Source organism: Leptonotus elevatus, chromosome 8 (assembly GCF_054856555.1).
Source record: "Leptonotus elevatus isolate MCC_2025b chromosome 8, RoL_Lele_1.0, whole genome shotgun sequence".
In the NCBI taxonomy this organism is placed as follows: domain Eukaryota; kingdom Metazoa; phylum Chordata; class Actinopteri; order Syngnathiformes; family Syngnathidae; genus Leptonotus; species Leptonotus elevatus.
In genome coordinates this window covers 10,429,930-10,453,043 of record NC_141246.1, presented here as the reverse complement: position 1 = coordinate 10,453,043, position 23,114 = coordinate 10,429,930, and the positions used below count along the sequence as shown (strand labels likewise).

At 39.9% G+C, this 23,114-nt stretch overlaps 1 protein-coding gene across 1 annotated transcript; it reads right to left on the bottom strand.

Moving 5' to 3' along the window:
- Positions 1–1,488: 1,488 nt before the first annotated feature.
- s1pr5b (sphingosine-1-phosphate receptor 5b) lies at positions 1,489–6,182 on the bottom strand. Its single transcript, XM_086083769.1, has 2 exons — positions 6,077–6,182; positions 1,489–4,883 (listed from the first exon to the last, which is right to left on the bottom strand). Exon 2 carries the CDS (start codon positions 4,681–4,683, stop codon positions 3,451–3,453), a length of 1,233 nt encoding a protein of 410 aa, XP_085939895.1. The 5' UTR covers positions 4,684–4,883; positions 6,077–6,182; the 3' UTR covers positions 1,489–3,450.
- Between the last annotated feature and the right edge of the window lie 16,932 nt (positions 6,183–23,114).

Below are 23,114 nucleotides of genomic sequence, written 5' to 3'. Positions count from 1 at the left end.
TGCCTGTAGCCTTTATTTATCCATTCATTTTCTATAGCACTTGTCCTCATTAGGGTTGCGGGTGTGCTGGAGCAGATCCCAGGTGACATTGGGCAAGATGCAAAATACATGCTGGATAGCCCATGAGGAGGCTTTTTGCAGTGTAAAACTTAGAGAATACATCAACTGAAAATGTTTTTGTTCAACAAGTTGCATTTGTTATATGTATACATTTACAAGATAGTGATCACCGCACCTGCTTTCTGAACAGTTCCTGCTTTGGTATGTATGATGTAATGATTCAAATTGAGGATATCAAGATTTCCAAATGGCTGTGGAAATTTGAGTGCATTTAAAATTATCTTATTTTTAAATAGGATACTGATAGATGTCCACTGTGATCTGTAAAAAGTACATGAGCAAATAGAAAAAGCGGTTCTTCACTGTGCTGATCCTATAGTTTTTGGTATGAAGCAAATGCATATTTGTGCAAATATGACTTTGGGCATGGACATCCATCCAGCCATTTTCTGTACAATGCTTTGAGCATTGTAATGATGTAAACAAAAAAAACAAATAACAATATAGATTAATATTAACTCATTCACTGCCATTTACGGACATAGACGTATTTTTTTTAAAACTATTTCTATTAGTTTAATATTTTTCCCACTTTTGTTAACAAGAGTATGAAAACCTATATTTTTTTATTGAATTAGAACAGATATAAAATTTGTGATTAATCGTGAGTTAACTAGTGAAGTCATGCGATTACGATAACAAATGGTAATCGCCTGATGCCCCTAATTTTTTAATAATCTTTTCTTTAAAAAAAGAAGAAGATTGAAATAAATTATTACAATTATTGTATTTATTTATTAAAAAAATAATAAAAGATTATTAAAAAATTAGGGGTATCTGGTGATTACATTTTTTAATCGTAATTAATTGCATGACTTCAATAGTTAACTCACGATTAATCACACATTTTATATCTGTTCTAAATGTACCCCCCAAAAATTCTAGGTTTTCATACTCTTGTTAACAAAAGTGGAAAAAAAAAGTTAAACTAATAGAAATAGTTCAAATGAATTTATGACGTCTATAGCCGTCGATGGCAGTGAATGAGTTAATTTAACAGATATTTTGTGTTTTGTCATCATTTTAAAAATTGGGCGTGTCCCATATCAGACCTATAAGGTCTCTCTCTTTTGTAGTCAGCCTGTAATGGAGCAAAACTTGTGGGCAAGACCCTACAAAGTCAATTTGTTTCATTGTGGTGAAGGGCAGTTAACTTCATAGGTTGGCAGATGAAGAGGGAAAATTAACCATATTTCTTGGAATACAGTAAAAGGTGCGTTATGTGCTGCTTAAATGGTGTATGTATAATATAGGTCAATGCCCTTACCAGATGTGAGACGAGGGGGCTCACTTCCTGTCGTGCTATTTGTTCTCCAAAATGGCATCATGCACAATTTAAGACAAAGTCAAAATAAACCCAACTCCAGAAACATTCTAAGTCCTTTATTTAAAAAAAAAAAAAGAAGAAGAAAGATATCAATAGCAGACACTGTTACAAAACGTATATATAATTTACTATACAACAAGTACCAAAAGTTTTCAGAAAAACTTTCACAAGATGAATTACAGTACAAAACAACAACACTGCATCATTTGTCATTTAAGGTCCTGGCAGAGGACAAAAAACATTTGTACAAAAGTGTAATGCCAAACATGAGATAACAGAAACGATGTGTTGGGGTCTGCCAGTGTATCCAAATACAACATTGTGCTTATGTGGCTGAGCTTTACAGTCGAGGTGACATTTAACATCAAAACCAGCACATTTTCCACCGGGCACACAATGACTGCACTGTCATTTCAAAACAGTTTCTCCTCATTGCTCTCTCCCACACAATGCATTGACGCGTTCTGTGGTCAATTTGGCGTGTTTTGCTTTCCTGTTCATTCTTGTTTTGCATTACCAACACAGTAAACTGTCTATTAAGTATACTATAACATCACACCTAAGGCCTTCGATCCAGCGAAATCCATGTGTTTGCAATGTACAACCTTGTGTGTATATCTGCGCTAATTTAACGAGAAACCACACCAAGAGGTTGAAGAAAGCCACCCAAAAGAAAGTCTGAATGTGATACAGTATTTACATTAGTCAGCCGTTGGTTTCATCAAAGTGTCCTCCCAGGCTTGGATTCAAACCACAGAACCACAGGAGTGCAAGCCAACGACTCCATTCTCTCTGATATCTCAGTGCAAATTAGTTGACAAGAGTTGCCTTGTTCACATTTGAGTGGCCTTGTTGTCTCACCGTGTACGTTCATGTCATGGTTGTCTAACGAGTGAACCAGGAATAATTAGTCTTCAACAGGAATATTTTATATTCTATAGCTTTGTGTGTAGGTAGGATGCTTCCATTTTTCATCCACTGTACACATCTTTTTTTTTCTGGTTCTAGTCATCCTTTCCCACTGCACAGTCCCAGCTCGCCTCAAGTCAGATCTACTTCTGAGGTGTAAAGCCAACCCCCCCCCCCCCCCAATTTTTTTTTTATTTTCAATACAGGTATGTTGTATGCACCACTAGTCTAAACATGACATTCTGATTAATATTGCATTTGTGGACTATGAATTAAAAAGCAAAATCCGCCCGTTTTTATCCATCACAGGTGGCGGCCATTTTGTCACTTGCTGTTAACTGAAAATGACATCACAGATGCTCAGGGCTCAGGTAACAGCCAATTACAGCTCAGCTTGTGAACATCACGTGACCAAACTCAGAAAACAGGTGAAACGGGAGCGGCCATTTTGGCTTTTACTACCATTTGCTGTTGATTGAAAATGATGTCACAGTTGCTCAGACCTCAGCTAACTGCCAAGCAAAATCTCATTTCTGAGTTTGGTCATGTGATGTTCACAAGCTGAGCTGTGATTGGCCATTGCCTGATCTGTGGTTTTATTTTCAGTCGACAGCAAGTAACAAAATGGCCGCCCTTGACATGGCTAAAAATGGGTGGATTTTGCTGCTTAATTCATATTCCGCAAACACAATATTAATCAGAATGCCATCTTTAGACAAGTGGGAGCCCATACAACATAATATTGTAAAGAAAATGTTTGGGTTGTCATGGACATGTTTTGGAATGTGGAAGGAATAAACTGAAGGAAATCCAGGCCAGAGTCAAGATTCGACTCACAAACCGCAGAACCTGGTGTTCAGTTTTCCGTATCAAAATGGTTGTCTGTCTAAAAACCAATTGAACAAATCAGTGAGAACATGACATCCTAACCAACAACAAAGCTCTGCTGTAACAACTGGTAAGAATGGACCAATAAGAGACGAGACCAGAGAGCGTGTATCTGCTTTTGAAAGGGTCAGTGAAAAAGGAATATTTATCCTCCGAAAGTTGTGCTACATGTCTTCTGTTAAGTGCGAGCCAAGACGACACGTCTTTCAAGGCTTGAAGAGTTTAGGATAGAGAGTCCTGATGGGCGACGGGTTGGTGACGACGTTCCCAGAGGAGATTGTTGTCTCCATCCCCGCCTCCAACTTCTGGGAGGGCACCTCCGTCTTACTGAAGCTGCACTCGAGAAACGGCATGCCAATCTTCTTCACCTGGCCATCCCGGGTCATGAGACACGGCCGACAGAGCAGCCTCAAAATGGCTCTCCTCATGTCCTTACTGGTCAGGGTGTAGATGATTGGGTTGAGGAGCGAGTTGACCATGGCGACTCCCAGGAAGTAGTCGGCCTTGAAGAGGAGGCGGCAGCTGCGTGTTGGGCAGAAGAAATCCAGGAGGAGGAGCAGAAAGAGTGGCAACCAGCAGGCGATGAAGACACCCAGCACGATGGTGACCGTCTTGAGGAGGGCGATGTACTTTTGGGACTTCCGGGCCAAGCCCTTCCTCATGCTGCTAGACAATCCTACCCGCTGGCGGTGCGTATTGGTGCGGACGATACGGAAAACTCGGGCGTAGAGGACCACGATGGCGAGGAGAACGGCGCTAAAGACCGACACGCAGCACAGGATGTAGCTCTTGGCGTAAAGAGGAAGCACGGTGGAGCACTGGTCCAGTCTGTGGATGCAGTTCCAGCCCAGGATTGGGAGGACGCCCAAAAAGGTCGCGAGGGCCCAGCTCGCGCAAATCAGTGCCAACATCCGCCCCCGCTTTGCCCCGTGGTACGGCCTCATCGTCACCATGGTTACGTGGCGTTCAATCGCAATGGCCAGCAAGCTGATGACAGAAGCGGCCAGGGTGATGAAAACTCCTCCCTCCCGGAGGAACCACAGCAACGGCGTCAGCTGCAAAGTCTTCGGCCCGGACATGATGATGTTCGCCATGTAGGTAATCCCGGCCAGGAGGTCCGACAGAGTCAGGTTTCCCAGGAGGTAATACATGGGCAAGTGGAACTTCTTGTTCCTCCAGATAGCCAGGAGAACCACGGCGTTCTCCAACACGATGAGCAGACACACCACCAGGAAGGCGATGCCCTCGGGTCGGAGGCCGTCACGGTAACGGTCCCCCTGCAACTTGCCCGTGTAGTTGTAATGCTCCATAATGACGGACTTGTCCTGGTAATGCCAAAAGAACTGAAGATAGCCATAAGAAGGGAGGGTAGTGGAGGATGGGTGCATGGTGGACGCAGTTGGGGAAGTCCCAGCGTGGGCAGGACTTGAAGCCTCCATAGTTTATGGTGCTTTTGCTTGAGCTGAGCGGCTATAAAGTCATTTCAGTTGACATGATTTTGGCCGGCATTATGGAAAATAGCCCTTCAACACTCTGGGGGATGAAATGATATTCATATCTTAATTTTTTTTTTTTAATCCAAGCTATTTTCAAGTTTTAGCACAAGAGGGAGCTATTGAGCTCTGTTTTGTCCAAGTCACTGTAGGGGGAAAGATGAAAAATAGGATTACTGAAAATGTTGAATTTGGTAAAAATAATAGAAATCATGAAAACAATACAATATATACAAAAAAAAGAAAAAAATGCTGTTGTCATGTTATATTATAGTCTTCCCATGCAGTATACCACAGTGCTGTGGCACATTTATTACCCAGTTTCTCTTAATTGGACCAGAAATTATTATGTATATTTGTTCAACTATTTATACCTGTTACATATAGTGACAACCTGAGCAATTACATGCTCTCGCACTAGATGTTAGAATGTAAATAACTAACATGTTTATCCACTCTTTGGGACATTTTTGTTGGACAGTGTGATCTAAATTAAATTATGTGCCTTGGCTCAGGTAAGGTTGCTAAATGCTACCTTAAATAGTTATTCTTCTTAAAATGTCACCCAAATGTTTAGTCTCACGTCTCAGCGTCACTTAAAGAACACGTCCTGTCACACGGCTCGACATCGTTTCAGACAACATGTGCACTCAATTTGAAGGAATGCAGCTGCATTAGCCCCGCCATCCACATGCAACTTTTATCGTATAGATGAGGTGTGTTTGAAGTAACGCATGTTGTAAATGTGCTTTAGCCATCAATGCCGAAGCACATACGCAAACTATTATCATGAATTTGTCACATATTTGTGCTTGAATTGTTGTAAGCAGTGAAATTAAAGTCAATCAGAGGTAATTAGATCTGCATTCCACAGGCTCCTTTGTGAGTTTTTTTTTTTTTTTTAATTCACGTCATATGTTAACATTTACTGTCTGGGGACACAGCTCACGCATTTAATTTATTTAATTTCCGTGTTAATTTTACAGACCCAATGGGAAGTTAAAGTCAAATTCACAAGCATTAAATTATCCACTAAATTAAATTACTAAATTACTCAATCAAGGATGTGAGAACTGTATCACACGTTTCGCTTATGATAACAAATTGTTAATTTTTTTAAATTAAGCCCAGCATACATTTTAGGGCAATTAAAGGAAATTCCAGCAGTTTCTTTCTGAATCGCATTTAGCGGAATATTGTTTTAGTAGTGAGCATTAAGTTCAACAAATATTGACCAAACGTGAGACATTAAAAAAAAAAAAAAAAGCCAAACTTCTGTCAAAGAAGTTTAATTTTAAGACACCAATACATGAGAAAATGAACTTAAAAGAATCATTACCTTGAAATGTGTTGCTCTAAGATGCTTTTGAGAAGTGTAGAATCCAAACGTGAGCATCCAACGACTGAGTCAAACTGAAAAGTTTGCAGTGTGATGGGAGTAAGACCTCAGTTCGAACATGCAACAGCTGAAGGGGCTGGTCTAGCCCAATTTCTCTCTCTCTCTCTCTCTCTCTCTCTCTCTCTCTCTCTCTCTCTCTCTCTCTCTCTCTCTGTCTCTCTCTCTCTCTCTGTCTCTCTGTCTCTCTCTCTCTTTGTCTCTCTCTGTCTCTCTCTCTCTCTCTCTGTCTCTCTCTGTCTCTCTGTCTCTCTCTGTCTCTCTCTGTCTCTCTCTGTCTCTCTCTCTCTTTGTCTCTCTCTGTCTCTCTCTCTCTCTCTCTGTCTCTCTCTCTCTTTGTCTCTCTCTCTCTCTCTCTCTCTGTCTCTCTCTCTCTCTGTCTCTCTCGCTCACCCCCTCTAGATTAGGGTGCATGAATAACAGATAAAGCACAGCAAAAACAAAAGAAGAAATAAGGAGTGGAATGACATTTGGCAAGGCTATATTAGTTTCATTGTTTCCAATATAAAAATTGCAACAAATCAAAATGAAGGCAACTTAATTAAGATACCAGGTGTGCTTGGTCTTTTATAATTCGGGCATCAATTAAGTAAAATACCGAAAAATGTCTGTGGATCCTCACATTTAACTAGATTTATACAAAAAAAAAAGCTTCATCTTTGGCCTACGCCCTAGCCCTCCGCCTGGCTTAGTAAAAATCCATTGAGCAAGCCTTCTAAAAACAAAACCTCATTAGTGGAGGTAAATATTGACTGACATTTTTGACTCGATGTTTCATATGCAACAGCTCAATTTGTGTGTCAAAGTTGTCAATATATTACCACACACTGATGGCATAACAGTGATATCATTAAATCTCCATTGTGCACACAAAAACAGCACAACATTGTGAAGTGTTACGGGAGCGATTGTGCAACTGTGTTTTCCATCAAGCCATCCACTTAGGATCTATAATGCAAGCACAGGTCGGAGCCAAGATTCAAACCCTGAAACTCAGAACTTTGAGGCAGAAGTGCTAACCACTAGTGCACCGTGTATATTATTTTCTTTGTAGTAAACCTTTGTCCGTATTTTCCTGGCAGAACAGGTTTTGAAGAGGGAATTGCTTAGAAACAATTCCAAAGCAAACACGGAAAACGAGCAGCAGTCCACCATCCAAGCTAAATGTATTCCTGCCACGATTATCAATTGTAAAAATGCCTCCTTACACATCCAGGGAGCGGGATATGAACGGGACTCCCATGATGGATGCGGTCTTGAAAGCGGCCCGATTCCCAGAGCATTTATTTCATCATGCCTTAACACGCTGTACTCGTTTGTGGATTGTCCCCTGCAGGGCCTGTGGAATGTTTGTGAAGACACAACCGAATGAAGCTTTTATTAGTTTTGTCTCAAAGAGACTCTTTGTTATGAAGCACTGTAAGTGACATACACATTTTGAGAACATGCAAACACTTGAAATCAAGCACCTTGTTTTCTGAGCTCTACTACTTGTGTATAAAAGCTGCTCTCCTTTCCCACCCTCTGTGTTTTGACAGTTGGAAATCCTGCCCTTTATCCGGCTGCTCCTCCTAAAAGCGCCATAGAGTCTAATCAAACAGAAGATCCATTCCAATAAACCTGTATGCGCATTTAAGGATCCGCTCCCTGAATAGTAACAATAGCAATACACCCTTCTCCGTATTTCTTCCTTTCATCATCTGTTATCGCACCACACCTATTTTTACTCTCTCACGTGTGCTTTTCATCCATGTTAAAATGTGTCCGTCTGACAGGGTCAAGGGCCGGCCTTTTAAGCGCTTGATAGTGTCAACGAATGGGTCTGTTGACATACTTAAGTCAGTAAATCAACGGGCTAAACAGTCACTCAGCGTCCAGACAACTAATGAAAAAGTCAGCGGGCTCCGGGCTCTTTTTATTGTAACACATACTGGAACGACTTCTATGACTTTCGTTGAAATAAAACTGATGGAAAAACCAGCAGGCTTCTGCACTGGATCGAGTTCCGGGTATGCAACGGGTCCAGACAAAAGTATTGGTACAGCTAACCACTACTGATCAAAGCTTGTTCTACATCCATGAAAAAAATAAATAAATACATGAGGCCCCTGGGGACAACCTGCTTAGGAGAAGGAGCCAGATGGGCTGTCATGGAAAGACAAGTACCTGCATAGCATGTACCACTGACTGATCACTGATGAGTAGATACCGCCCAGATGGGCGTGGAATTTTTTTTTTTTCTAAATAAAGCTAAGCAGCATTGAAAATTGCTAGATGTTTTCATATCTGATTTGATACACTTCAAATGGAAGACTGCTTATTTTGCATACTTTCCAGTGTCTATTCTTCTTGCCTGTTTTGAACACCCCTTGTTGAGGCTAGTTGAAACACATGACTTTTTCTTCCAAAATGTTAGCGAAGTTCCAATTTTTACGACCCGTTTTTGGCATGCTTCAAAACATCCATTTTGAGGCCATTGAAGGACTCGAAGTTTTCTAGGCAGAACTTCCTCCAGTTCCAGTCTATGTTTTTGTAATGTTAAATGTCTCCCAACACTCCTCGCTGAGGAGGACGCCTCCTAGGAGGTCGTTTGAGACTTAATATCCTGTCGGAGGGGATGCAGACGCTTCACTTCAAAGCCTCAAATACATAGAAAAGGCTGTCTGGCGCACCAGTAGGAGTCGTCTAAAAGACAGATAGAACATATCTAATCCTGGACAGGAAGGACAAGTTGCCCTCTTATCTTATCTTTATTAAAAAAAAAAAAAAAAATCTAGGAAGGTTTTCTTGTTGAATGTAAAAAAACGGAATAGATTTTCACTTTTTTTGACAATACAGTCAGACAATACAGTTGTCAATGCCGCCACCTACCTCATTGTCCAGGACGTCATGATTTTGGGTGAATAACGTTTGGGATAGTTCAGCACTGTGCCCGATTTGAGTGTACCAGTTCCAAGCATGAACTAATGTTTGTTAGGATTACAGTAATTCAGCGAGACCCACCACATCCAGCGTATGGAGCCGTTATGCAAAAAGGCTTTTATGTTTCACAGTTGACAACCACAAAAGAAATGTGCTTTACCACTCCGTAGAAGAATGCAATTGTATAAGACTGGAGGCCTCTACTTTTTTCTCTTGCTCTCTTCATTAAACCTCATGTTTATATTTTTTCTTGCTCTACTTTTTTTTTTATACATCAACAATAGCACTAGGATTCTTATTTTTTGGCCACACACACATTTTTACTCACTCACACGAACGAGCTCGCTGGGTGTGGAAGTCATGTTGACCTTGACGGACCAGCCGTGGCTCTAACAGGAACTGTTTATATAGCTAAGAGTGTATATTTTGACTCGACACCACAACCGCCGTGCATACAGTAAGTGATTCCACCACGTCACTGATGTTATAGCTTGTGTATGCAAGCATTTCACTCTGGGGTTAATATTTCCGCGATGTTCAGGAAAAGGTATATGAATGGGGACCACCTACTGAGGAAGGGCTGGAGATATAAAAAAAGCCTTTGTCTGTTGTTTGTCAGACTTGCCTGAAGAAGCAACAATATATTACGAGTACAAAAGAAATGGGGCCATTATGCCGACAGGAAGTATAAACAGAAGCACAAATTAGCGGATAAGAGCACTAACCCTCTATTTTTTTTTTTTTATAGTGCTTGTCCTTTTAAGAGTCGTGTTTTCCTTTGAACTTGGTAACATTGAATGCGCACAAAGCCTTCACCTAACATTATTCAGTTATCAAATTGAATGCCCATCCATCCGACAAGTCACGCATTCAGTCACAGTCACAGATACAGTAGAGAAGAAGGTGAGGATGGCGACCCTAAGTGGACAAAAATAATACTTGTAGTGGCATGTGATTCTTTTATGGTGATTTTGACCCAGGGTACACCGTGGATTAGTAACCAGTCAATCTCAATCACTTCTAATACGCCTAGCGATATTTTGGCATGTGTCTGGGATTTGTGGGAGGGCCTGATGATTTATCAATTCTGTCCTGGTTCATCCCAAAAGTATTTCATGAGGGTTAAGGTCAGGACTTTCATGATCTCCCGCACCAAATTTAAACTGTTCCCACAAAGTAAAAAGAACGGGACTATCTTCAGTCAATTTTAGCCCAACACATTATTAGACCTAGAATGACGTGGTTCACATTAATAGTCTATATAATGAACGTCATTGCGGCCCCGGGGTCTCCCCCAGGTTATCACACTCTTCCCGCCCACCCCCTGGAATCCATCAGCACTTAATTGTCTGTCCAAAGACAACCGATAAGACCCCATCATCGGGGCAGCCGGCCCGCACTAACGTCTGTGACGATAAGAAAACATTCCTGACCGCTTGCACTTGTCGTTAGGCTTCGTCTTCTGGTCTATTTTTCCTCCCTGCTGTCACATACGTACATTTGCTCCACATTTCCACTGAGCGTCGTGTGAAGTTTCCACTATTGGATTACTCGGTGGCTGAATGATGAATCAGCCTGAAAATATACAAGCTTGAAAATGGGTCTCGTGTGGCTTCAGTTTCCACTGAGTGACGGTGTAAATGCGAGTGTGAATGCTTGTCTCTCTTTATATGCGCCTTGCGATTGACTGGCAACCAGCTCAGGAGTGGAGTCTGCCTTTCGTCCGGTCTAGATTTTAGCCGCAACCCTGACCTGCATTAGCAGTATAGAAAATGGATGGATCAATGAAAATAGGTCATAAAATGAACGTTTTGGAAAATAACGCAATGACTGTTTTTGTTATCAATATGACTCGTCATCAAGAGTCAAACTGAAATGACACATGCATTGCCATAACGTCAATATAAACCGCACATAGATTAATTCAAAAAAATTTTGCCGACAAAAATGTTTTTGCCGACAAAATATCTGCCTTTTTGATTGGCAAAATTTGGCCTGCAATTTATTTTAGACCCTGCCCCTAAACTTGGGAAACACTCGTGTACAATGAAAACAACAATGATGTCTGTTGTTGACTTTGTGCTTGTAGAGCTTAAAGGCATAACTTTACAATTTTTTTCAGTAGTAAAAAGTGAATATTGTATTGTCATATTGTCAATATGACAATATGGTCATTTTCAGTAGGCAGCAAGTGGCAAAATGACTTCTTTAAGGTGTTAATTGTACATAAAAACTAATGAAGTTATCAAATTCATTGTAAACAAAATATTGACTTTACTGCTGAAAGTTGCAAAATTAGTAACGTTTAAAGTCTAGCTTTGTTTACACCAAGTGACTATTGTCTTTACAATGTGACATTGCCAACTAGTGGCCTGACATGCATAACACAGTTTCTCATGAAATTAATCATTGACTTTTTGATTTGTTTGAATCATCTTCTGGAGACCTTGTTTACTTCAAATCGTCTAAATCCTCAAAATTTCAGCCTCTCAACAGTTAATAGTCTCAAATTTCTATCATCCTCCATGAAAGCATTTTTATTACCATGTGTTGAATCAAAACAAACCACTTGGAAATATCTGCCTTTGTTTTGCCTATTTTCTGACATATTACACATCGAACCAGTAACTGAATCTTAAAATTTATGCTCTTACATTTTCTGCACTGTCAGTGTGAAATATTGTCCTGTTTTTGAATATCGGGATTAAAATTAGAACTTGCTTTAAAAATAGTGAGCTGCAGCCCTAATATCTACTTTTGCACACATTTCCTTCCTTTTTTTCATCTGAAATGCAAAGTTTTCCCTTCCGATGGCCTCATATTCAGAATAGCTGGTGGCTTTGAGTGGACTCAAGACAGAAAGCTGTGGGAGGATGTGGCAAAGGGGTTGAGGCTATCTGTCGTCTCCCTGCGGAGAGACACGAGCAATGACTCATCATCATCTCATCACAATTAAGATTCTTTTCTCACAGGAAATGACCCCTGATTGCTGCAATTTGGGTGATAACAGCCAATCACACCTTCGATAAAATGCAATCTCTCCCCTGTGTGCGTGTGGGTGTGTGTGTGTGTGTGTGTGTGTGTGTGTGTGTGCGTGCGTGTGTGTGTGTGTGTGTGTGTGTGTGTGTCCACATCTGGGTTGTGTGTGTTATTTCACGAGTCCAGACAGAAGACATGTGATCGGCTCGCTGAGGTTGCAATTCTCTGCTGGAGACTGAGGTTCAGGTCAGCGAACACGCTATTGGTGATGCGGTCTATTTCTCTTGGCTTGGCTGCGTTTCAATGATAGAGCTCTTCAGGGTGGGGTGGAGGGGTGTGCGCCTGTGTGTGTGTGTGTACATAAACTATGGATGTGTTCATCCAGCATTGGCAGACAAGGAGCCTAATTAGATCCAGATTTCAGTTGAAATGGTTTGAGAATGTGATACTGACACCAGATCTCTGAGCCTTGGAATGATGAGTTCATTCCTGCCATGCCTCCATCCACACACAATGCCAGAATATTAAAGACGCACTTACAAATTGAGCTGCTGAATGCTGTAGTTTTCACCACCTTTTTTTCCCCTCAGAAAGCTCGTATATATATATATATATATATATATAAAAAATAAAAATAAATAATATATATATATATATATATATATATATATATATATAATAAATAAAAATATATAATAAAAAATAAAAATAAAAAAAATATATATATATATAATAAATAAAAATATATAATAAATAAAAATAAATAAATAAATAAATATATATATATATATATATATATATATATATATATATACTCATGATGGAAATCATCGTGAAACATAGTACCAATCATATCCAACGTGAAAATGTGCAACATCTCAAGAGCATTAACACATTAAATTGTCACGGTTGGGGTCACTTGAACTATGCAAGATAAAGATGCATAGTGTCAGCACAATCTTGCCACTTTACTTATGCATGCTGACGTAACGACACATGATATCACGACTGGGAGTCGCAAAATCCCTACATTTATTTGTCAATAGTTAGCCACTCAGTTAGTGTTATTTGAACTACCACGGAAGGTTACAAATGGCTTTTTTTATGACATGCAAAGAATGGTAGAAATTAGCCGTACATACTTTTACAAACATGCACATATGAACAACACATGCTCTTAAGGAACCCTCTGGAGGCCTGAGGGTAATCAGAGGAGATGGACACACAAAAGATATTTTAACCACACGGCTGCCATAGTGGTCCCTGTGGGACGCCTTTTTCTTTTTCTTTTTTTTTGCCTGCTCTGTTTCTTTGTGGCCACTTGAAATTCCATCTCTCTTCCTAAAGAAAAAAAAACAGGAGTAAGAATGTAAATGAGTGCCAGATCTCCGCTCTGCATCCCAGAATCATTTGAGAAGCCAAGACCACGATAAGGTGCGAGTAAGGAGAAGGCCCACTTTCTTTTTTTTATTCCTCATAATTGGAGTCCCTTTACTTGTACTTTTATGTTGTTGTTGTTTCTGTTTGACCTCTACTCAATTCTGATAAAAATAACATTATTTTAAAACATACACTGATTTATATTTACTGTTAAATGCAAGGTTGGTTGCTGAGACCAGAATTGAAAGTGCTTATTATTATTATTATTATTATTATTTATCTTATTATGTGTATAAAACTTGTGTATGGATTAAATGTGTTAATATATTTAAAATTCTCGTAAGATTAGCTTAATTGTATGAAAAAAATGGTGGGAGTAATATAAGAGGAAACCTGTTGTGAAGGCACCGGGTTTGAGTTTATTCGCACCAAGTGCCGATCCTGTGTAACATTGTGCTTAAAGCTCAAGTCGCATCTTATTGTTGAAACGACACTATACTTTTTTTTTTTTTTTTAAGAAACGACACTATACTATCGTCCATTGTAAACTTTGGATGTCTGCTAAACTAACTGTCTCTGTCTTCCAGTTTCTTTTGAGAATGTTCAACATTTTTCTGGTCTTGGTGCACGTTTCCATAGCAACAACCTAATAAAAACTCAACTGTTTCTTGTTGTTGGGTATTAGAGAATTTGATGTACAGACGACAACATTGCCAAAATTTACAATTTACAATTGACCTGAGAAAAAAACGACTCACAATGCTATTGTACAAAGCATTACACACCAACAGTTGGCAATGATTTTAAAAATGTGCATTTTCCCTTTCCAAAATGACACTTTTAATTTAAAACGGTCCCTCGGCATGAAAATAAAATAATAAAAATCCTATAGAATATCACCTGAAAGGGCCAAATTGCATAAATACTTTCAGAAGAAGACAGCAAAGTTGCTGGCAACCAAATTCCTACTGCGTAATTGTTAAGTGGCCTTTCTTACACACACACACACACACTGACACACACTTCCTGGAGGCATTAAAGCATTGCAAGGTCAAGCAGACTACCATGTGTCTTACATCTGAGCCGTGTTAGCGCATTTGCTTGTCTGCCATCTGATCTGTTTGTCTCCGCAGCGTAAAATTATTACGGCTGTTCTTCTTTTCAAGTTTATTATCGGGACGACCTATAAATACTGCCGACTTGCAAAACAAAAACATAAACTACTGAGGGTAAGAGCGTTTGATTTACTTTGCATTCTAATGTGCACCTAATGAATTTTTTTGGGGGGGCGGGGAGCGTCTGTTTGTTTCGAATGACACCCACATTTTTTAGCAAGTCTATAAATGCAGTTTTATAGTGCGAACAAACAATGAAGTCGATCAGTGGGGATTTGGCACCACCACAAGCACTTTTACGTCACAAACCGCATTTCCTGGCTGCTTGCTCCATTGCAATCAATGCGATAGTGCACATGCAGATACAAACCAGCTGGTAGTTCACCTTCTACAAACTGTGCATATGCCACAAGACAGTGCAAAGGGAATTTTGATTTGCATATCAAATTCCGCCCCCGCCTCTCATTTCCACTCTTGAGTGATTGCACTGACAGTGATTACATTACGAGAACATTTCTACATGTTACGACGTGCAACATGCACATTCCTCCAAAGGCATATTTGACTTCTCAATTACCCGACATTCCCTCTTTCTGCCCTTTTGCTTGAGTAGATCAGGAATAACCTTAGATGGCAGCCAGACGAGAACTCCAGGGAAATCTCTAACCTTACAAAGTTCCCCCAAAACATATTTTTGTCCAAAATAAGTCTATTTCTCACTTGTTTTTTTATTTTACATATATATGTTTTTTTTTCACATATTTATGAATGAAATATTAGACCAGCTGATTACCCGGGGTCTAGATCGACTTGCAGCGCTACCAAACGTATTTATCATATTACATGACTTTTCCTCATTTATTTATTTCCCGGTCAAATATGCACCTTTACTCATATCAATGACATTATTATGGTAGTATAATTTCCCCCAAGTGTGGCTCTAATGGCATTTTTTTAGCTCTGATCTTACCATTTGTAATTTATTGCCATTCACAACTGCTGAAGAGTTCACATTACTTGGACTTATCTGTCATAAGCAATAAATCTCACAGTTGTTCTTTCTTTTTTTCTCCCAGCGGTAAAAATGCAGCTGCGAGCGAAGATGTCGTCGAAACTCAGCTGAGACGCCTCCAATCAAGCAAGTTGCGGCCCTGAGGCCGGCTGGGGTCAACAAAACATACCGACTCTGATGAGATTACACGTCATTCCCACAAACCTTTTGCCAGTCCTACATAAGTGGCTGGAAAGCACAGCTTTAACATTAAAGTTAAAGATTCCGATGACGGCACAAAGATAATCTGCGCTACACTGTTGCCATTTATTGAACGCTAAGAGAATAGCAAAACACAACACACACTTACACTCATGCACGCTGCTGTTGACCACAGCCCATGAACATACGCTTACACAGACTTCCTCACGTTATATCCCACTTCACCAGGCCCCACCTCTCAAAGTCATGTAATATATACAACAATGCATACAGCATTTTATCATACATTTTATGATTTATGTTTTGTTCAAATATGTTACAACATATTTTAAAACCAGGTATTTAAAAAAAGAAGAAGCTTTTTTAAAATTTATAATAGTCAATCTATATCACAGATAAAAATGGGTGGGTCTGGAATTTATCAGTGTATTATAATTTAAAAAAAGACAATGCAAATTTTATGTTTGTCTCCATTGTGGCGTTGTCTTGTACGGAAGCGTATTGCAGTAAAAAAAAAAAAATTCTGAAAAATAGCAACACCCAAAAAAAATCATAATCTGAAAAGCAGGAAGTCATGTTAAGAAAATATATTACGAAAAACTGATTTTTCTCTCTCCGAAAAAACAAGGGGGAAAAATACGAAACACTGCCCAAAAATAATCAAAAAAAAAAAGCAGCAAGAAAACAGAAAGCATTTTATGAAAACTGAAAAAAAGTATTCAGAAAAACAGAAAATATATTCCAATAAACTGAATTTTTTTTATTATTCTTTTAAAGCAGAACAAAGTTTTCATAAAACAGAAAGAAAAATATGTATTCCAAAAAACTCAAAGTCCATAACAAAATTACTCTGAAAAAACATAGATCCCCAAAGTGAATGCAATAGCCAATACACTTCCGTAGTCTTACAATTCCACTGCGTTACATTGGAGAATTATGATTTAGCTCAGTGTTGTTTTGTGGATCCCTTTCGACAAGAAGGCCTATTTTATCTTCCCTCAAGACCAGCAGACTTCCTTGTTTACGAAAGCTCAATTATACGAGTGACTGAGCTGCGAATTGCAGCCAAATGAGTCCCGATAGGCCACCAAATGGCATAACCACCATGTTTGGTGCAAGGGCCCTCGGCTGTTTTACTGTTTGCTAACAGTGTAGCCACTGTGGTGTGCATCTTTGTTTGCACGTATCGCATATGTCTCACGTGAGCGTTGAAGGCCGCCAGACAGCGGCAGAGGAATGTTTACATGTGGCGGAGAGGCTGGAACGAGCCGTTGGAAGCGACTTTCACAAGCTTCCTGATGTCCCCCTGACTGTCCCACTGGGACGTGTCATCCAGGACCTTTACCCTCTCGAAAAGGAAGCCCTGCCAGAAGCAATTTGGAGGGATATAAGTGAGGAAAAAATGTTGGACAAGGAGAAGAGAGGACGGGGGAAAAAAGCAGACAGCTGCAGAGAGACTAAAAGAAGAGATAGATTAGTGCTCAGTGGACCTCCACTGAGGCCCAACACTTGTATGTTGTTTATTAACCAGCTACATCTCTGCTTAACCCATATTTAACGCCAAAGCATTTGAACAACCGACCATTGTCAAAATAAACTGACTTTTAATTTTAATTTTAATTTTAATTATAGAATACAGTAGGCACCAATCCCTAAGGGCAACAACTGAAAATCAGTACTTGTCCATCCCGTCCAGTTTAAACGATAAATAAACCTCAAACTATAGCAAACTCTTAAATATCATTTCAAACTCATCTCACAAAATGACCATGCAAAGTAAATGGATGATTTGGTTAAAAGGAAAAAATGCAAAGGAAGCGGCTGGGGCTGCTTCCCAACGATTTTTTTTAGGAGCACATGACTCAAATTATTCCCTGAAAAATACACAATTTCTAAGAATATAATATAAATTGAAAAATGCACCACTGATAATGAATGGCATTATATAATCTTAGTTTCAGGGAGAAGAGGGGGAAAATTAATCTGGTTGTGAAAAGCTTCCCAGATAAGCTTTTACACTGATAGTTTACATTTGCTTCACTCGTGTACATTCAATATGAATGTATTCAAGTCATTAAATGTGTTTTCATGTGAAGTACTCGCCTTGCTGGCTTGTCTGGAGCCTTGAAAGCACTTCCTAAACAGGACTGACTCCCTCCCGTGAAGATGCTTAAGAGTGCAGAGATAAAGATTCTGTCATTCGTCACACTTTCAGCTCTTTTTTTTTTGTTCTTTCCTCCAAACTGTCCTCACTCTCTAAATCCCGTCTCCCGCCTTTCACTCCCCTTTGTGGACTTGAGACACCAAACATCTGCTCTTGCACATCTGCTGCCGCCTTTTGGACAGGAAAGCATGAAATCCTGTGAAAAGGGAGCCGGTTGCATCTTTGGGAACAATGTGTTTAATGGCCTTGGAACGACATCATCCACTGTCAGAAGGTTTAGGAGCGTGAGGCACGGCGATAAATCAGCAGGTTTGAGTCGGCATTTGCAGCTGGTTCGGTATGTGCGTGTTGTCGATGCTTATCAGCTGAGGGGGCCAACCGGCTTTTAAGGATTGCAGCGGGAGGACTGGGAAGTGTTTGACAAAGTCGAATGGCCCTTTCCTCATCAAGACCAAGACTTGATTTATTGACAGGGCTCCTTTTTGCACTTCTTTTCTCACTCTTCCTGAACCCTTCATTCCATCATCGACTCTTCAACATCTTGTTTGCTTTTTCCTTTTGGTCTTTTCTCCCTTGTACGTTACTATTAATTCTGTAATGAAAAAAGGCTTCAAACTGCTTTCAGCGGCTTAACAAATCTACTTGTGACGCTTCTTTCTTCCGTCACCCACACAGTACATTAGTCACTAAATGTTAGTGCTGGGCAATTCATCGAAATTTAATTGTGATTGTGATTTTGGCTTCTCTTAATCTTAAACATATACTGGTAATCCCGACATTGTGAAAGTACCCTGAATGCACCATGCTACTTGCGCTGCAAGCGTGTGACGCTACGTGATTCTACCCTATTTGAGCGCGCTTTAAACTGCTTAATTACACTCCTTGCATATTAAAATACAAGACATGCTTCGTTTTTAAATCATTGCTAATGCTAAATTCAATGCTAAACCCCATTGACATGCTAATCTCCGTGATTGATATCAAATAACGAGTATTGACACACAAATACTGTAGAGACACATTCTTACAGGCAACATAACAATGCTCTAAGGCACATATTATTTTCCAATGTTTGCGTTATATTATAGAGCTCAATCGTAGCTTTTTGACAACAAGACGACACCTAACAACTGATCAGCAATACTTCAACATTGCAAGGCTTCAAAGAGGACATTCTCAGAAGGAAGTGCCCACTGGGCTTAGATTGTCACAGGGTGTCATCAGAAGGTTGCAACAGAGAGACTGGAGGAGTCACAGAAAGGCATCGAAGTGGATATCCTTGGAAATATATTGGACGATTCACAGATCAAACATGTAAAGGTTATAGTGCATTTCAGGTTAATCCTAATAGATATAAGTGTAATTCACACACAATGAAAACTTTGCAGGATTATAGCTACATTTGAAAGTGCGTTTACACAACAAGGATTTCGTGCACATTTATATGTTATCAAAACAATCCCCATTTTCGCAAAACTGCAAAGCAACTTAAAAATGCTGTCATTTCTGCGCAACTTCTGCTTTGCCTTCTTTTTCATCCATAATCTTATTATAATAATATACTCAACATATTATACTTCTGGGTTGAGAATTTGATTAACTGTGATTGGCTGTTGTCCAGTCATGGAGTATCCCGCCTCCCGCCCAAAGTCAGCTGGGATAGGCTGCAGACTAGTTTGGCCCAAGTGTTATAGACGATGGAAGGAATTTGATCGATGGGCATATAGCATGTCTCCTCTGGTCCCAGTGAATGTATACTTCGCTGGAAAAACTTTGGATCAAAGTCATTACCTTAAGCGACACACACGCAACAGCAATCCTGTGATCTGACATTTATGATGACATAAGTGATGACATGGATGAATGAATATGATGTTCGTTTTTCCAGTGTTGAGAAACTTCCTCTCTGAGATTTTTTCAAACTTTGGGTGAACAGGTGTGGCATTTATTTATCTATTTATTTATTTATTTATTAATTTTACCATAAATCAATTTCTACTTATACAATTCTCCTGTAAATGGCACACTGAGTACAAATAGAAAGAAAGAAAAAAAAGAAAAGAAACCTAAAAAAAAAAAGTCTCTATTCACAAAGACTTACAAAAATGCTTGAAATTGCATGCCTGACAACTCTATCACTACTGTCCGCTAACCAAAGTTAGCTAACCATTCACATTCACGTTCACACGGCCCCTGAGTGGAAATTGAGCCACACTGGCAGCGTGAAAGTCAGTTAAGTCGAGTTACTCACAACTACACCATCAATGAGTCACATGAATACTGTGTGTCGTAAACAAACACCGCTCAAATGGAAGTACAGCATTGGTTTATTTAGGTCTACAGCCTTGAGAGCAGTTTCGTCTCACGCTATTATAACCAATCACATATTCTTCTTCTGGTAGCCCAACATTTTCTTTTTGTTGATGATAGCTGAAAAACGGGCCAAAATCAACAGAGAACACACAAAAAGAGGCTTCAGGAGCTGCAACCACAAAAACGATGAAAGGAAATACGAGTCGAGCATCTCATTTATCCTGAAAGAGTTCAGGACAAATAATATTTTAGGATGGGGTCAGACTTCTCTTCGCCCTCAGTTTCTCGGTATGGGAGGTGGTCATGTCATGGATATCTGAACATTGAAGATGAAGGAGATACATTTCCCAAATGGTCCTTTATATACAAATGCTATATTGGTTTGACATTATTGAAAGTAAAGGTTGTTATATCCACAAAGGTTTTACATTTGGGAGAAAAATATGCTCTATTTCAGTTTGAACTCTCTATCACTGAAGCACTCATGATAGGATTAGCCTTTTGAGGGTTTTGCCTTTTCCTTTGGCTTTTTGGGAGACGTTTTTCCGGAAAGGACAACAGTTATAGGAGAGGAACATCCACCAAAGTTGAAAGGATAACCGAGCAAAAGAGTTGGTTCTGAAACATTCTCAACGGTTTTTATTTGGGCAGTGTTGGTTTCCACTGGCTGCTTTTGTTCAATCCCTGTTGGCTTGCCGACTCTTAGCTGGAGCTAGCTAGCTAGCTGGCTGCCAACTGGCTAGCTGCCACATGCTTGTCACTTGTGATCCGAAGGTAGTGCTAAATCTGTTGTGTTTTTAACAATCTATATTACATTAGTATTTGAGTGTAAATTTACGTGGCGGTAAATGTTAAACCAAAAGAAATGTATGAGACAGTATCAGTGATGTGTGAATATTAGCCCTCCTCATTTGTCATTAAAGTTAAGAGTGTTTTATACTGTTTTGCTGGTGTTAACTGAGTCTGTTACTAAGAAAGTTGAATGAGCAGGTGGTATTGATTATTCTTGGCCAAAGTCTTACTGTCAAAGTTTTATTGTGAAAAGATTCTAGAGGAAATTATTTCAAATATGATTGATGGAGAATTGTGTGTTGAAAAATCGAACAAAACAAAGTTCAACCATACACGACAAGAGGATATTCTATTCAGTGGAGTTTGTGTATTTATCCAACTGAGTTGCTTATTGATTCGGCTTCTTCCTAATTGGCACATGTGACTTCCCCGTACCTCAGATGAGATTTTGAAAAGGTTTGTGTTCAACCATGGTTGACCCCTCATGTTCCACAGGAAACTGTGAGGGTTTCTTTGCTTCCTACCTTTGGCCCACTTACAAGCATGTGTATTTGCATGAGTTGAGCTATGTTTTCGCCCCAGGCCACAGAAGTAATATTCCCAGGAAGCAAGGTATCTGTTAAGCTTTGACCTTTAGCTCTAATGCTGATTTTTGCGTGTTTGCTTTCATTCTTTGCATATCTAGCCTTCCTCGCTCCATGCCCCACACAAACACTTTCACTCTCTGTGCCCTACCCGCACTTACGCCGTGCAAGTCGCGGTCAGATTTTTCCTCTTTTCGCATTTGTGACCAGTTGTTTTGCTCCATGGCCTGCCGCCTGGTCTCCGAAGAAGCCCATTAACGTCAATTTACACGATGAATTCAGAATGCGTGAAGTGCTGGCACGTTGATGCTCTCCTGCCAAAGCCGTGTAACTGAGCTAATAGCAGCTGTTTAAGCCGCTTCTCAGAACACATTCACATGTTCCATTAGGAGCCAGTGGCGGATTGAGCGGCTCCAGATGTGTGGCGTGGCAAGGGAAAAAGCCTCGCAGGATTCAACGGAAGAAATGAGGAGATGTGTTTTGTGTCTCGGGAGAAGTACGAGTGTCTTCACTGGTGCTTTCAAAGACCTAAAGAGGAAGTCTCTTTGCATCTGCTCTAATCAGACAGACGCCTCTTCATAGCCAAATCCTCAAGGGTAATGTTCTACAGTGTCTTTCCAAATGGGAACATTTCAGTGATGGTGTTATATGTATGACTTGTACTGGGTAATACATCACATTTGGGAAGGACAGATGTAAACAGCTTGTAACGGTTGAGGACTGGACATGATTTTCTCTCAAGTTGAATTAATGCATGTTGGCAAATGTGAACACAGTATTTCCATTATTTGTGCAGCAAAATTCAAACTGCTCATAGGACCGTTTGTCAAAGCGAATGTGCTCGCCAGAGAGAAACGCTACTGTCATTACTGCCGAGATGCTTTCAGCTTCAGATGAAGCTCATGCAAATCAAGCGTGTCAGATTCTTGCGCTCCTCAAACTTTCCAAACACATTTTCTCGATGTATCTGGAGCTTCATCGACTTGTATTTTATGTACTTCTGCACAATAGTTCCCAATGCCTCCATCCGTTGTCTACAGTGCTTGTCCTCATTATGTTCACGGGTGACCTTGTGCCTGTCCCAGCTAACTTTGGTCGAAAGGTGGGGTACACCTGGGGTTTGGACTCGAGCCCGTCGCGCTTACATTCACACTTATGGACAACACTGGGGAACGATTTCTTAAAAGAGCTCTTTTGAGTTGTTGAGATGTTTATGCTGATTAAAACTAAAGTTGGCATGCTGATTCCAAAATTGCGGTCAATTTCTCCACATCTTACCCTCCAGATAAGCACATTTCCGCTGATTTGCTGTAGAAAGACAGTAGCTGATTGATTATGATGGGACTCCTCTACAGCTAAGTGGCATTTTGTTTGTGCAGTCACATTTGAGATAGTGTGGTGAAAGTTGTGTGCTAGCTAGTACTAGCTAGTAGCTATACTGTAAGAGGATTATTGTCTTTTCTCTTAGTTAATTAGTTGTATGCATTTTTTTTAAACGTTTGTAACTATTCATCTTAGT